The following is an 18010-nucleotide window of genomic DNA, read 5'->3' as shown; positions in this document are numbered from 1 at the left end:
AAGATTTGAACAAACCATGTTTCAAACTAAACTAGCCCAGTTTAACCATGAGCAGTCTCCATTTTGTGTCAGTCACCTGTAAACTGGTCCTGTTGGGAGAACAGGGCGAGGACTTTTTGTCTCATGTTGTCTCCATATAGAGGAACGAAACCCACATTGGAAAGACCAATGGGCACCTGGGAGAGGACATGAGCACAAGGTCAAAGTTCAACCATTAGCTTATAGTATCAACGTGACAGAATATTTCAAATTACATGAATTATATCATATTATATTTGCCAGACCAAAGAGCAACTCCTGTCCCTGAATGTCTACAGCTGGTTTCCCCTGGTTTCAAGACAACATACCCTTCTGTTGAATCTGACAATTAACCTTGATGGTTGTACAGTCGTCTCAAATAAAACTGTGACGGATCTCTGCGGTTACTCTGGACCCTGATCTCTCTTTTGACGAACATATCAAGACTGTTTCAAGGACCGTTTTTTTTACCATCTACAAAAATCAGAAACTTTCTGTCCAAAAATGATGCAGAACGCTTTTGTCACTTCCAGATTAGACTACTACAATGCTCCACTTTCCGGCTCCCCGGATAAAGCACTGAATAATCTCCAGCTAGTGCTAAACACAGCTGCTAGAATCTTAACTAGAACCCAAAAAATCTATCATATTACTCCAGTGCTAGCCTCCCTACACTGGCTTCCTGTTAAGGCAAGGGCTGATTTCAAGGTTTTACTGCTAACCTACAAAGCATTACAGGGCTTACTCCTACCCATCTCTCCGATTTGGTCCTGCCGTACTTACCTACACGTACGCTACGGTCACAAGAAGCAGGCCTCTTTATTGTTCCTAGAATTTCTAAGCAAACAGCTGGAGGCAGGGCTTTCCCCACAGAGCTACATTTTTATGGAACGGTCTCGCAGACTCGGTCTCAACCTTTAAGTTATTATTGAAGACTCATCTCTTCAGTAGGTCCTGTGATTGAGTGTAGTCTGGCCCAGGAGTGTGAAGGTGAACGGAAAGGCACTGGAGTGACAAACCGCCCTTGCAGTCTCTTCCTGGCCGGTTCCCCTGTCTGCACTGGGGTTCTCTGCCTCTGACCCTATTATGGGGGCTGAGTCACTGGCTTACTGGTGCTCTTCATGCCGTCCCTAGGAGGGGTGCGTCACTTAAGTGGGTTGAGTCACTGACGTGATCTTCCTGTCCGGGTTGGTGCCCCCCTTGGGTTCATGCCGTGGGGGAGATCTTCGTGGGCTATACTCAGCCTTGTCTCAGTATTAAGTTGGTGTTTTGAAGATATCCCTCTGGTGGTGTGGGAGCTGTGCTTTGGCAAAGTGGGTGGGGTTATATCCTGCCTGGTTGCCCCTGTCCGAAGGTATCGTCGGAAGGGGCCACAGTGTCCCCCGACCCCTCCTGTCTCAGCCTCCAGTATTTATGCTGCAATAGTTTGTCTCGGGGGCTAGGGTCAGTTTGTTATATTTGGAGTATTTCTCCTGTCTTATCAAGTGTCCTTTGTGAATTTAAGTATGCTCCCTCTAATCTGTCTCTTTCTACATTTTACATTTACATTTAAGTCATTTAGCAGACGCTCTTATCCAGAGCGACTTACAAATTGGTGCATTCACCTTATGACATCCAGTGGAACAGTCACATTACAATAGTGCATCTAAATCTTAAAGGGGGGTGAGAGGGAATACTTATCCTATCCTAAGTATTCCCTCTCACCCCCCCCCCTCTCGGAGGACCTGAGCCCTAGGACCACGCCTCAGGACTACCTGGCCTGATGACTCCTTGTTGTCCCCAATCTACCTGGTCGTGCTGCTGCTCTAGTTTCAACTGTTCTGCCTGCGGCTATGGAATCCTGACCTGTTCAACGGACGTGCTACCTGTCCCAGACCTGTTGTTTTCGACTCTCTCTCTCTCTCTCTCTCTCTACCGCACCTGCTGTCTGATCAGCTAAGAAAAGCCAACTGACATTTACTCCTGAGGTGCTGACCTGTTGCTCCCTCTACAACCACTGTGATTATTATTATTTAACCCTGCTGGTCATCTATGCACGTTATCTATGTATGTTATAATCTCCACCCGGCACAGCCAGATGAGGACTGGCCCCCCTTCAGAGCCTGGTTCCTCTCTAGGTTCCTGCCTTTCTAGGGAGTTTTTCCTAGCCACTGTGTTTCTACATCTGCATTGCTTGCTGTTTGGGGTTTTAGGCTGGGTTTCTGTTTAGAACTTTGACATCAGCTGATGTAAAAAATAAAAGGGCTTTATAAATACATTTGATTCGATGTTGTGCAGCACTGGATCAAAGCTTCTCACCCACAGCACATTACTTTGTTGTGGCTATGGAATTGTTAGCTAGCTAGCTTTAACTGTAACACATGGCAAACACTACACTTATTTTATCTGTTTCATCTGGTTTAGTTACCTGTGTTAAGAGTGTGGCAGAGTGAGGGTTTAGTTACCTGTGTTAAGAGTGTGGCAGTGAGGGTTTAGTTACCTGTGTTAAGAGTGTGGCAGAGTGAGGGTTTAGTTACCTGTGTTAAGAGTGTGGCAGTGAGGGTTTAGTTACCTGTGTTAAGAGTGTGGCAGTGAGGGTTTAGTTACCTGTGTTAAGAGTGTGGCAGTGAGGGTTTAGTTACCTGTTCGTGTGACAGTGAGGGTTTAGTTACCTGTTCGTGTGACAGTGAGGGTTTAGTTACCTGTTCGTGTGACAGTGAGGGTTTAGTTACCTGTGTTAAGAGTGTGGCAGAGTGAGGGTTTAGTTACCTGTTAGTGTGACAGTGAGGGTTTATTTGTGTAGTGTGCGACAGAGTGAGGGTTTATTTGTGTAGAGTGTGACAGAGTGAGGGTTTATTTATGTAGAGTGTGACAGAGTGAGGGTTTATTTGTGTAGAGTGTGACAGTGAGGGTTTATTTGTGTAGTGTGTGACAGAGTGAGGGTTTATTTGTGTAGTGTGTGACAGAGTGAGGGTTTATTTGTGTAGCGTGTGACAGAGTGAGGGTTTATTTGTGTAGAGTGTGACAGTGAGGATTTATTTGTGTAGAGTGTGACAGTGAGGGTTTATTTGTGTAGAGTGTGACAGTGAGGGTTTAGTTACCTGTTAGTGTGACAGTGAGGTTTATTTACCTGTGGCAGTGTGGCAGAGTGAGGATAAAGACTGAAGAACAGCTTCTATCTCAAGGCTATCAGACTGCTTAACAGCCATCACTAACTCAGAGGCTGCTGCCTACATGGAGACCCAATCACTGGCAACTTTAACAAATGGATCACTAGTCACTTTAAACAATGCCACTTTAATAATGTTTACATATCTTACATTATTCATATCATTACATTTACATTACATTTAAGTCATTTAGCAGACGCTCTTATCCAGAGCGACTTACAAATTGGTGCATTCACCTTGTGACATCCAGTGGGACAGTCACTTAACAATAGTGCATCTAAAACTTAGGGGGGGTGGGGTGAGAGGGATTACTTAACCTATCCTAGGTATTCCTTAAAGAGGTGGGGTTTCATATGTTTATACTGTATTTTATACCATCATCTTGCCTATGCCGCTCGGCCATCACGCATCCATATATTTATATGTACATATTCTCATTCACCCCTTTAGATATGTGTGTATTAGGTAGTTGTTGTGAATTTGTTAGATCACTTGTGAGATATTACTGCATTGTCGGAACCAGAAGCATAAGCATTTCGCTACACTCGCATTAACATCTGCTAACCATGTCTGTGACCAATCAAATTTGACTTGATTTGATATTTACCTGTGTAGAGTGTGGCAGAGTGAGGGTTTAGTTACCTGTTAGTGTGACAGTGAGGGTTTATTTGTGTAGTGTGCGACAGAGTGACGGTTTATTTGTATAGAGTGTGACAGTGAGGGTTTATTTGTATAGAGTGTGACAGAGTGAGGGTTTATTTGTATAGAGTGTGACAGAGTGAGGGTTTATTTGTATAGAGTGTGACAGTGAGGGTTTATTTGTGTAGAGTGTGACAGTGAGGGTTTATTTGTGTAGAGTGTGACAGTGAGGGTTTATTTGTGTAGAGTGTGACAGTGAGGGTTTATTTGTGTAGAGTGTGACAGTGAGGGTTTATTTGTGTAGAGTGTGACAGAGTGAGGGTTTATTTGTGTAGAGTGTGACAGAGTGAGGGTTTATTTGTGTAGAGTGTGACAGAGTGAGGGTTTATTTGTGTAGCGTGTGACAGAGTGAGGGTTTATTTGTGTAGCGTGTGACAGAGTGAGGGTTTATTTGTGTAGAGTGTGACAGTGAGGGTTTAGTTACCTGTTAGTGTGACAGTGAGGTTTATTTACCTGTGGCAGTGTGGCAGAGTGAGGATAAAGACTGAAGAACAGCTTCTATCTCAAGGCTATCAGACTGCTTAACAGCCATCACTAACTCAGAGGCTGCTGCCTACATGGAGACCCAATCACTGGCAACTTTAACCATTGGATCACTAGTCACTTTAAACAATGCCACTTTAATAATGTTTACATATCTTACATTATTCATATCATATGTATATACTGTATTTTATACCATCATCTTGCCTATGCCGCTCGGCCATCACGCATCCAAATATTTATATGTACATATTCTCATTCACCCCTTTTAGATGTGTGTATAAGGTAGTTGTTGTGAATTTGTTAGATCACTTGTGAGATATTACTGCATTGTCGGAACCAGAAGCATAAGCATTTCGCTACACTCGCATTAACATCTACTAACCATGTCTGTGACCAATCAAATTTGACTTGATTTGATATTTACCTGTGTAGAGTGTGGCAGAGTGAGGGTGTGTACCTGTGTGTTGTTTGCAAGGGTGAGGTGTTGGGGTGAGTCAAGGGGGCTGTGGAGAAGGCTGTTCATGTAGTCCTGGGCTGATCTCTCCAGGATCTCTTGGCTCACGCCGACCAGGCCGTCCACAGGGAACTCCATCCCTACAGGAACACAGAGCACTCCGTTCACAGACAAGCAGTGTGTAGACACACACATTTTTGTCCTTTTATATAATCCTACATTTCACATGTGACGTGTCGTTGTCATGGGACTGGGGGACTTTGAAAAAGGCAGTGACACAGGCATGATGCTTATTTTGGGAGTACACTAGTTCAACTGTTTGGGACTGAGCAATAAGCCCTTTTCATATATGCAAGTTGCAGATTGACATGCAGCTCTAATGGTATCAGGCAGTACAGGGAATCATTGACGTGACCTGCCTCCATCCCTGAAAGCATAAGCTGTGTGCCAGTGTGCAAAACATGCTCTTTCCATGACATAGCCTGACCAGATGAATCCAAGTGAAAGCTATGATCCCTTATTGATGTCACTTGTTAAATCCACTTCAAATCAGTGTAGATAAAGGGGAGGAGACAGGTTAAAGAAGGATCTTTGCAACACTGCTGGGTTAAAGAAGGAACTGCAACACTGCTGGGTTAAAGAAGGAACTGCAACGCTGCTGGGTTAAAGAAGGAACTGCAACGCTGCTGGGTTAAAGAAGGAACTGCAACGCTGCTGGGTTTTTCAAGCTCAACAGTTTCCCTGTGTGTATCGAATGGTCCACCACCTAAAGGACATCCAGCCAACTTGACACAACTTTGGGAAGCTTTCGACACCTTGTAGTCCCCAAAGCACACACATCCCTGGGTCGCTCCTCTTTTCAGTTCGCTGCAGCTAGCGACTGGAACGAGCTGCAACAGACACTCAAACTGGACAGTTTTTATCTCAATCTCTTCATTCAAAGACTCAGTCATGGACATTCTTACTGACAGTTGTGGCTGCTTTACGTGATGTATTGTTGTCTCTACCTTCTTGCCCTTTGTGCTGTTGTCTGTGCACAATAATGTTTGCACCATGTTGTGCTGCTACCCTGTTGTTGTCATGTTATGTTGCTACCATGCTGTGTTTTCATGTGTTGCTGCCTTGCTATGTTGTCTTAGGTCTCTCTTTATGTAGTGTTATCTCTCTTGTCGTGATGTGTGTTTTGTCATATATATATATATATATTTATTTATTTATTTTATCTCAGCTCCCGTGGAGGCCTTTTGCCTTTTGGTAGGTCGTCATTGTAAATAAGAATTTGTTCTTAACTGACTTGCCTAGTTAAATTTAAAAAATAGTCCATGCCCAGATGAATTGAGGCTGTTCTGAGGGCAAAATGGAGTGCAACTAAATATTAGGAAATAGTTCCTAATGCTTTGTACACTGAAAGACTACAGAGCAGTGGTTCTAAAAACAATATCTCCCAACGTGCAAGAGAATCAAGTAGGCCTTTGGTGGATGAGCTGACGTAGCTCCAACAAGCTGATCCTTTAATTCTTACTACTTGTTGACTAGCAGTTCGCAGACAAGACTGTGACAGGTCTTCCGAAAGTGACTGCAGTTTTGGGCCTTTCACAACAAAAGGAATGCAGTCATCTGTGTATCCTCTAACATTTGTCTTATAACATTCTATTTTGTAATTAAATGATATGCTGTTATCTTTTTTGTTTATTACATTAGTCTATTGAAGTCTATTTTAATAATTATATTAGTCTAATGAATTTCACATGACCATATGAACAGCCCAAAGTAGATTATGTTATTAGGACAATAGCATTTTGGAACAAAGAAAACACATCTCTACCACCAGCCTTGATCATTCAGTTTGTATATTGTATATACAGTACATTCAAACAATAGTCTAGACTAGTGTGGTTTCATCTACGCAGGGAAGGAGCAAATTACTCTTCTACTGAGCTGTCATTGTCATCGAATCTAATCCACTTGTCACAACAAATACCAATAATCCTGCTTTGATCTTTCATGCTTACGTGTGTGGGGGGGTCAAGGTCATTTCAGCTTCATATAGACAACAGAAGAGGAATTAAATAGACAGTAGATACTATAGTCACATTGACTTGGACTTGAGTCTGACTCAAGTCACACATTTGATGATTTGAGACTAGATATAAAATAACTTGAGACTTGACATGGACTTGAGACTGATGACTTTAACTGATCTGGTTTTGTAATGTTTTACTTGAACATTGTTTATTCATACTATGTAATGTGTTACGTGAGGTTTTCCCCTCCTGATCAGAGAAATTAGCCATTGATGTAGCTCACATTTCCCCCATAAATTAGTCTTAAGGCCAGGCAAAACTGAAATTACGTTTTCACCGATTAGAATTTTAACAAATACATTTTAAAAATATCAATATTTTATTCAATATTTTCATGAATTTTAACCACTTTAAAATACAGCAATAATTTCAAAGCTCATAACATTAAATTACACATAATTTAGAAGACCATTTCATAGAGAATGTTAAAACTGGACTATGTTTATATGTTTAGTAACTATCTTTGAAGAGATTGGGTCTAGATATCTAATTTACATACTTTTATTTGCCATTATGTAAATGTACTGTATGTGAACCCTTTGTAATTTCTGCATAAATTAGTCATAAATGTTGATCTTCATCTTAGTCACAACAATAGACAAACACAGTGTGTTTTAAACTAATAACTCACAAATAATTGTATTTTTCTTGTCTATATCTTGTCTATACCTAATTTAAACATTCACAGTGTAGGTTGGAAAAAGTATGTAAAACCCTTGCATTTAATAACTGGTTATCTGACCTTGCAGATAATTGTACGTGTTGGATACAGAGAAGATGTAGTCATTCAGAAATTACATTAAACACTATTATTGCACACAAAGTGAGTCCATGCAACTTATTAAGTGTTAAGCACATTTTTACTTCTGAATTTATTTAGGCCGTAACAAAGTTGTTGAATACTTATTGACTCAAGGCATTTCAGCTTTCCATTTTTAATTAGTTAGTAAAAACATAATTCCACTTTGACATTACGGGGTATTGTGATGTCACGATGGGGTATTGTGATGTCACGATGGGGTATTGTGATGTCACGATGGGGTATTGTGATGTCACGATGGGGTATTGTGATGCCACGTTGGGGGATTGTGAAGTCACGAAGGGGGATTGTGAAGTCACGATGGGGTATTGTGATGTCACGATGGGGTATTGTGAAGTCACGAAGGGGGATTGTGATGTCACGATGGGGTATTGTGATGTCACGATGGGGTATTGTGAAGTCACGATGGGGTATTGTGAAGTCACGATGGGGTATTGTGAAGTCACGATGGGGTATTGTGAAGTCACGATGGGGGATTGTGAAGTCACGATGGGGGATTGTGAAGTCACGATGGGGGATTGTGAAGTCACGATGGGGGATTGTGAAGTCACGATGGGGGATTGTGATGTCACGATGGGGGATTGTGATGTCACGATGGGGGATTGTGATGTCACGATGGGGGTATTGTGTGTAGGTCAGTGACAAATAATCTCTATTTCATCCATTTTAAATTGAGGCTGTAACACAACAAAATGTGGAAAAATTCAAGGTTCTGAATGCTTTCTGAAGGCACTGTAGATAACATTTTATTTGGGGAAAAAAATATTTATTATTTTACAGATAGAAAGATTTGAAAAAGTATTTATCCACAATCTGCTCTGGACAAAATGCTGGACTTCATCCAGTGTCCAGAAAAAATGGATTTGTGCGATATGCAAATATGTGCATATTTAATGAGCTATTGCCTCATTTGCATGTTTTAATAAAATATTTCATAACATGTTTAACCCAAAAAAGTATTATATTTTGGTCTACATTCAACTGGTAAAATGTGATTATTATTTTATTAAGGGGACAAATTGCCCTATGAGTGTGTTGCCTGGCCTTAAAGTACTAGGTTTTGCCCACTAGATGCTGCTGTTTTTGCTACTGCCACACCCTTTTATCAATGTTGCTTGTCTCGTGAGCACAACATTTTCTTTACAACTTTGGGTAAAAAAACAATCAATTAGCTCATGTTGAAAATAATAATAATGTCATCCTCAATTCAAGCCAGTCCTCCATGAAACCAAAGCAGTTTGTCCTTCTCTTAGGTTTAATCTAGGTCCAGGAAATGGCCCCTGTGTTTGGGATTTATTCCCTTTAAAAAAAGGTCTGGATTAGACCATCCCTGGTGAACAAGCAAATCATTAGGCTACAGCAAATATAATGGCTTCAATGTTATGGTCTCTAAAGGTCTTCAATGGTAAAAGTCCAAAGCACATACTGTATAGTGTTTTACAATGGTAATGGTATGGGTTTGATGGTGAATTACACTAATCACACGACATATAAAGAGGTGTTTTAATAGTTTTATTGAGAAACAGAAACCTGCCATGCAACAGTCACTAGTCCATTTCTCAATAGATTTGTTTGGGGTTGTAGGAAAAGTCTTCATATGAGAATTTCACCATAGGCATAGCCCTCTCAGAGAGCTGCCACTTGTTGGACTCTTCAAGGTGAGTTGGGTTGAAGCATTAGCTGCTAAGAGAAGGAAGAACTCAATTGCTTTCATGGAGGGCTGGCTTGACTTGAGGATAACCACACAATTTATTTGGATTAAAAGCAAAAGCTATTGGTATTCTACCCAAAGTTGTAAATGTTGTGATCCATTGAAGAAATGCAAGAGACCAGCAAAATTGATAAAAGGGTATGGCAGTAGCAGACACAGTAAAATCTAGTGGGCAAAACCTGGTACTTTAACATTCATTCATAGGGGAAAATGCTAATTTGGCAAATTTATCTGAACAGAGACAAAAAAACAATCAAATTCACTAAGAATACATTACATAGTATGAATAAACAATACTCCAAGCCGCAGCTTCATACTACTTGTCAAACATAAATCACTGATGATGTATACTGGATGTTGGGGTCCTTGGATGGCTTTTGACCATTCATTTACATTCCTTAATCACTGTTTAGAAGAGGTTTGGTCCAAATCAGATATTGGGTACACTATTTATTTAATATTATATGAATCCTATAAATTGAAATGGCCAAATTGGGTGCAATAAATTAGCTTAATTTCTCAGTGTTCAAATTATCTTTCAACAAAATAATGTTTCAGGAATGTTAATCCTCTGTTTCTAACGATATAAATAGTTTCAGAACAATCTGAGATGGTGGGAAGTCCTCTCTTTCTGGTGCTTTTTGAGGTGGAATTACTCTGTGGACTAAAAACACACAGTCACACACAGTCACACACAGTCACACACAGTCACACACAGTCACACACACGCTCCAATGTCATGGCACACAAAACATGTCAGTCATACAAACATAATAATTAGCAAAAATGTAACCGGTCATATGCATCTATTAACCATTACCATACTAATACTACAAACAAACTGAACACGTTTGTCTGACTTAGAGGCACACCAAACTGCCCCCGAAGCTAACATTGTAGGCTAACATCTCAAATCACTTTACATTACCATTTGTTTTAAACAGTTTTGTCATTTAGCAGATTCTCTCATCCAGAGCGACTTACAGTTAGTTCATTCATCTTAAGCTAGCTAGTTGAGACAACCACATATCACAGTTGTAGTCAGTACATTTTTCCTCAATAAAGACGTTATCAGCAAAGTCAGTGCTATTAGGAAAATAAGTTTAAAAAATGCATGCAGTGGGTTAAGACTGAGATGTCTTATTTAAGATGATCGTTGAAGAGGTAATCACGCCCTGATGAGGAGCACTATGCTAATATTAACACTAAGCTAATGTTAACACTATGCTAATGTTCCAAACTGCTCTGAGAGAACTGCCAAGGGAATAACAACAGGCCACCACATGCTGAGAGAGAGAGAGAGAGAACACTAAATCTGTTTTCAGTTATAACAGCAGAATGGATCTACTGTCAGAGTTCCAAACCTCACGGCCAAGAGACAGTGACTTCTTAAAGATGTAATTAACTGAAGATGTTATAAAGCCAGTTGGATCATTTGATAACGGGTTCTTCTCAATCTGTTTTTGCTTCCTCAACACTTGTTGAGAACCAGAAAGAACACTACGTTCTAGCTAGCATTTCTCCAACAGGAAACACAAGTTCTGCAAGTTGATTATCCTGTTATGACATAAGACCAGCCTATGTTTAAATCTACCTGTAGACTGTCTAAGACAAGTCAACTAAACTATGATGCTAAATGTAGTACACACTGAACCGAAGTAACAATGAACAATAACTGGTTAGGATCTCTGTTTGTGACCTTCAGTACAATTAAATCAACAATATACTGAGTTTGTCAACAAAGCAGGCATTTATCTATAAAAATATAAACGCAACATGTAAAGTGTTGGTTCCATGTTTCATGAGCTGAAATAAAAGAACCCAGAAATGTTCTATATGCACATAAAGCTTATTTCAATCAGATTTTGTGCCGACACACATGCTTAAATCCCTGTTAGTGAGCATTTCTCCTTTGCCAAGATAATCCATCCACCTGATTAAACAGCATGAGCATTACGCAGGGTCACCTTGTGCTGGGAACAATAAAAGGCCACTCTAAAATGTGCAGTTTTGTCACAAAGCCACAGAGGTCTCAAGATTTCAGGGAGTGTGCTATTGGAATGCTGACCGCAGGAATGTCCACCAGAGCTTTTGCCAGATAATTAAATGTTCATTTCTCAACCATAAGCCACTTCCAATGTAGTTTTAGAGAATTTGGCAGTATGTCCAACCGGCCTAACAACCGCAGACAATGTGTAACCACACCAGCCCAGGACCTCTACATCTCCCCTATGCACTCAGGGCCAATTGTGGAGTGGTAACGTGCTTAACTATGCCGCTGCTATAAACTCTGGGTTTAAAATGGTGCAGTTCACACGTAGGAATGGAAAGCTGGGATCCCCCTCTTTTAACAAAGACCATAAAAACTACTATTTTGCCCGCGTTTGCAGGAATTGTTGTGCATTGACTGCTTGTCAGAATGCATGTTTCTCTTCCTGTGGCACTCGTAACTTGCATGCGCCTCAAGATAAATATTTATCTTGAGATAAATATTTATCTTGAATAAAACACACAACAACGAGCCAACTAGGTAATTAAATAAACTATTCTACTGTGGGGTTGTCAGATTGTTGTAGTCATCACTTGATTTGGTTGCAGAGGACTGTTCTACCATCTTCAACCTGCTCCTCAACGCAGCACCACAGCTACACGACAGCAGCGGAACCCCTGGTGCACAGATATCTACATACACAACGGGAGAGAACGGCTCATAATAATGGAACGTAGCAAATGGAATGGCATCAAACACCTGGAAACCATGGAAACAATGTGTTGTATTTGTTACATTCCGATGATTCCGCACCAGTCGTTACCACGACCGCATCCTCCCCAATTAAGGTGCCACCAACCTCCTGTGATACACACAAAGAAATAAACACACTCTATATGCATGCACACACACACACACTATTGTGCACACACACATATGCACCAGTGAACATATGCAAATAAACATGCACACACAAGGCCATATAAAAACACTCAATGCATGTATAGATTCAAAACATAAACAACAAACAAACAAACAACAAACAAACATAAACAACAAACACAAACGAACAGAAAACAACAAACAACAAACAACAAACACAAACAACATACATAAACATAAATCATAAACATGTATGGACACCTGAATAAATATAAACACACAATAATGGACCACAATTTACACATATATAAACATTAACACTTTCCATGTGGTTTGTTCCGGTCCCTGTTGCAGTGCATACCCCCCTCTCTCTCTCCTCAGTCCCTGTTCCAGTGCATACCCCTCTCTCTCTCCTCAGTCCCTGTTCCAGTGCATACCCCTCTCTCTCTCCTCAGTCCCTGTTCCAGTGCATACCCCTCTCTCTCTCCTCAGTCCCTGTTCCAGTGCATACCCCTCTTTCTCTCCTCAGTCCCTGTTCCAGTGCATACACCTCTCTCTCTCTCCTCAGTCCCTGTTGCAGTGCATACCCCTCTCTCTCTCTCCTCAGTCCCTGTTCCAGTGCATACCCCTCTCTCTCTCCTCAGTCCCTGTTCCAGTGCATACCCCTCTCTCTCTCCTCAGTCCCTGTTCCAGTGCATACCCCTCTTTCTCTCCTCAGTCCCTGTTCCAGTGCATACACCTCTCTCTCTCCTCAGTCCCTGTTGCAGTGCATACCCCTCTCTCTCTCTCCTCAGTCCCTGTTCCAGTGCATACCCCTCTCTCTCTCCTCAGTCCCTGTTCCAGTGCATACCCCTCTCTCTCTCCTCAGTCCCTGTTGCAGTGCATACCCCTCTCTCTCTCTCCTCAGTCCCTGTAGCAGTGCATACCCCTCTCTCTCCCCTCAGTCCCTGTTCCAGTGCATACCCCTCTCTCTCTCTTCAGTCCCTGTTCCAGTGCATATGCCCGCTCTCTCTCCTCAGTCCCTGTTCCAGTGAATACCCTCTCTCTCTCTCTCCTCAGTCCCTGTTCCAGTGCAGACCTCTCTCTCTCCTCAGTCCCTGTTCCTGTTCCACTCTCTCGCCCCTCAGTCCCTGTTGCAGTGCAGACCCCTCTCTCTCTCCTCAGTCCCTGTTGCAGTGCAGACCCCTCTCTCTCTCCTCAGTCCCTGTTGCAGTGCAGACCCCTCTCTCTCTCCTCAGTCCCTGTTGCAATGCAGACCCCTCTCTCTCTCCTCAGTCCCTGTTCCTGTTCCACTCTCTCGCCCCTCAGTCCCTGTTGCAGTGCAGACCCCTCTCTCTCTTTCCTCAGTCCCTGTTCCAGTCCCTGTTCCTGTTCCACTCTCTCTCTCCTCAGTCCCTGTTGCAGTCCCTGTTCCTGTTCCACTCTCTCGCCCCTCAGTCCCTTCAGACATGAAGTTCAGCAGCGGACGCATCATAAAGTTTCCTGTACTTGCACAACGGGTTTCCTCAATCTCTGCCCTTCTTTATTGACAGAATGTGCACTTTCACGTGGTGTCTGTCAATGAGTTCATACTGTATGTTTGACTACAACAGTCAAATAAATTCACGTGACAAATCTCACTCAATATATTCCTCCTCGCATCTTAGCCCTACACTATGAGACAGGCCTGTAAGAAGAGGCGAAAAGCAGGTACAGGGAGTGAAGGTTTAATAGCTGACGGACATGAAACGGAACAGGAACAGTGTCTGGACATGAACACTTAACAACAATTAATGGGGACACAGGGAACACCACAGAGGAACAGACAGATATACAGGGTTATCAACCACGGAAGGAATCCATGTGAGTCCAATGAGCGTTGCTGCGCATAATGATGGTGACAGGTGCGTGTAGATAAGAGTAGCCTGGTGCCCTCAAGCGCCAGGGAGGGGGAGGGGGAGCAGGCATGACAAGTAAACATTCACAGGACCAGACGGATTACCAGGACATGTACTAAATTACTTCTATGCTCGCTTCAAGGCAAGCAACACTGAAGCATGCACGAGAGCATCAGCTGTTCCCGACGACTGTGTGATCACGCTCTCCGTAGCCGATGTGAGTAAGACCTTTAAACAGGTCAACATTCACAAAGCCGCAGGACCAGACGGAATACCAGGATGTGTACTCAGAGCATGCTCTGACCAACTGGAAAGTGTCTTCCCTGACATTTTCAACCTCTCCCTGACCAAGTCTGTAATACCTACATGTTTGAATCAGACCACCATAGGCCCTGTGGCCAAGAACGCCAAAGTAACCTGCCTAAATGACTACCGACCCGTAGCACTCACAACTGTAGCCATGAAGTGCTTTGAAAGGCTAGTCACACCATTATCCCAGAACCCCTAGACCCACTCCAATTAATATACCGCCCAAACAGATCCACAGATAACACAATTGCTATTGCACTCCACACTGCCCTTTCCCACCGTGACAAAAGGAACACCTATGTGAGAATAATTTTCTCACATAGTGTCCTCAAAGCTCATCACTAAGATAAGGACACCTCCCTCTGCAACTGGGTCCTGGACCTTCTGACGGACCGCCCCCAGGTGGTAAGGGTAGGCAACAACACATCTGCCACGCTGATCCTCAACATGGGGGCCCCTCGGGGGTGTGTGCTTAGTCCCCTCCTATACTCCCTGTACACCCACGACTGCGTGGCCAAGCACGACTCCAACACTATCATTAAGTTTGCTGACGACACAACAGTGTTAGGCCTGATCACCGACAACGATGAGACCTGGCAGCGTGGTGCCAGGACAACAACCTCTCCCTCAATGTGAGCAAGACAAAGGAGTTGATTGTGGACTACAAGAAAAGGTGGGCTGAACGTTAACATTGACGGGGCAGTAATGGAGAGGATCGAGAGATTCAAGTTCCTTGGTGTCCACATCACCAACAAACTATCATGGTCCAAACACACCAGCACAGTCATGAAGAGGACACAACAACACCTTTCACCCCCCAGGAGAGAGAGAAGATTTGTCATGGGTTGTCATACTGTTCTAAATGATTCGGGAGACAGGTGCAGGAATGTGTAATAGTTTTTTTTTTATTCAGCCCAAATTACAGCATGCCGTGTAAAGGCACGGGGACGAAGACCAAACAAACACATAACAAAACATAGGGTAGAACCCCCAAACAAACACATAACAAAACACAGGGTAGAACCCCCAAACAAACACATAACAAAACACAGGGTAGAACCCCCAAACAAACACATAACAAAACATAGGGTAGAACCCCCAAACAAACACATAACAAAACATAGGGTAGAACCCCCAAACAAACACATAACAAAACATAGGGTAGAACCCCCAAACAAACACATAACAAAACATAGGGTAGAACCCCCAAACACACACATAACAAAATATAGGGTAGAACCCCCAAACAAACACATAACAAAATATAGGGTAGAACCCCCAAACAAACACATAACAAAACATAGGGTAGAACCCCCAAACAAACACATAACAAAACATAGGGTAGAACCCCCAAACAAACACATAACAAAACATAGGGTAGAACCCCCAAACAAACACATAACAAAACATAGGGTAGTAACCCCCAAACAAACACATAACAAAACATAGGGTAGAACCCCCAAACAAACACATAACAAAACATAGGGTAGAACCCCCAAACAAACACATAACAAAACATAGGGTAGAACCCCCAAACAAACACATAACAAAATATAGGGTAGTAACCCCCAAACAAACACATAACAAAACATAGGGTAGTAACCCCCAAACAAACACATAACAAAACATAGGGTAGAACCCCCAAACAAACACATAACAAAATATAGGGTAGTAACCCCCAAACAAACACATAACAAAACATAGGGTAGAACCCCCAAACAAACACATAACAAAATATAGGGTAGTAACCCCCAAACAAACACATAACAAAACATAGGGTAGAACCCCCAAACAAACACATAACAAAACATAGGGTAGTAACCCCCAAACAAACACATAACAAAACATAGGGTAGAACCCCCAAACAAACACATAACAAAACATAGGGTAGAACCCCCAAACAAACACATAACAAAACATAGGGTAGAACCCCAAACAAACACATAACAAAATATAGGGTAGTAACCCCCAAACAAACACATAACAAAACATAGGGTAGAACCCCCAAACAAACACATAACAAAACATAGGGTAGTAACCCCAAACAAACACATAACAAAACATAGGGTAGAACCCCCAAACAAACACATAACAAAACATAGGGTAGAACCCCCAAACAAACACATAACAAAACATAGGGTAGAACCCCCAAACAAACACATAACAAAACATAGGGTAGAACCCCCAAACAAACACATAACAAAACATAGGGTAGAACCCCAAACAAACACATAACAAAATATAGGGTAGTAACCCCAAACAAACACATAACAAAACATAGGGTAGTAACCCCCAAACAAACACAACAAAACATAGGGTAGAACCCCCAAACAAACACATAACAAAATATAGGGTAGTAACCCCCAAACAAACACATAACAAAACATAGGGTAGAACCCCCAAACAAACACATAACAAAACATAGGGTAGTAACCCCCAAACAAACACATAACAAAACATAGGGTAGTAACCCCCAAACAAACACATAACAAAACATAGGGTAGAACCCCCAAACAAACACATAACAAAACATAGGGTAGAACCCCCAAACAAACACATAACAAAATATAGGGTAGTAACCCCCAAACAAACACATAACAAAACATAGGGTAGAACCCCCAAACAAACACATAACAAAACATAGGGTAGAACCCCCAAACAAACACATAACAAAATATAGGGTAGAACCCCCAAACAAACACATAACAAAACATAGGGTAGAACCCCCAAACAAACACATAACAAAACATAGGGTAGAAACCCCAAACAAACACATAACAAAACATAGGGTAGAACCCCCAAACAAACACATAACAAAACATAGGGTAGTAACCCCCAAACAAACACATAACAAAACATAGGGTAGAACCCCCAAACAAACACATAACAAAACATAGGGTAGAACCCCCAAACAAACACATAACAAAACATAGGGTAGTAACCCCCAAACAAACACATAACAAAACATAGGGTAGTAACCCCCAAACAAACACATAACAAAACATAGGGTAGTAACCCCCAAACAAACACATAACAAAACATAGGGTAGAACCCCCAAACAAACACATAACAAAACATAGGGTAGAACCCCCAAACAAACACATAACAAAACATAGGGTAGAACCCCCAAACAAAAGAACGAGGAGTACCTTGAATAAATAACACAAGCGCACAATGATTATCATACGGGACGAAACCCGTAATCATCTGCACAATCCACAAGGGCACGAAAGCCCAAAACACGCAGCACAGGTCCTCACACACACCAACGGATATAGTACTAATAATCGACAAGACCATGGTGAACAAAGGACACCTATATACAAATACAATCAGTGGGAATACGGGCCAGGTGTGCACAATGAAAGTTCTAGAGGGATCCGTGACATGGCTCCCCAGATCCTAAAAAAGTTCTACAGCTGCACCATTGAGAGCATTCCGACTGGATGCATCACCGCCTGGTATGTGCTTGGAGCAAGTGCTTGGAATCTGACCGTAAGGCGCTACAGGTGGGTAGTGTGTACAGCCCAT

The 18010-nt window shown here is 42.1% G+C and overlaps 1 protein-coding gene across 1 annotated transcript in view; it reads right to left on the bottom strand.

The window, feature by feature from the left end:
• LOC124035299 (soluble lamin-associated protein of 75 kDa-like) overlaps positions 1-18010 on the bottom strand; it is a gene marked incomplete at its 3' end in the record, with an annotated part of 40653 nt that overhangs the window by 12355 nt on the left and 10288 nt on the right. The window contains exons 2-3 of the mRNA XM_046348760.1: positions 4810-4946; positions 77-176 (exon numbers count right to left, since the gene is read on the bottom strand). Coding sequence (XP_046204716.1) covers positions 77-176; positions 4810-4944 — 235 coding nt within the window. The remainder of the gene's footprint in view (positions 1-76; positions 177-4809; positions 4947-18010) is intronic.

The sequence above is a fragment of the Oncorhynchus gorbuscha genome, linkage group LG05 (assembly GCF_021184085.1).
Source record: "Oncorhynchus gorbuscha isolate QuinsamMale2020 ecotype Even-year linkage group LG05, OgorEven_v1.0, whole genome shotgun sequence".
Lineage (NCBI taxonomy): Eukaryota > Metazoa > Chordata > Actinopteri > Salmoniformes > Salmonidae > Oncorhynchus > Oncorhynchus gorbuscha.
The sequence above is the reverse complement of the archived record's forward strand: the minus strand, read 5'-3'. Positions and strand labels throughout refer to the sequence as shown.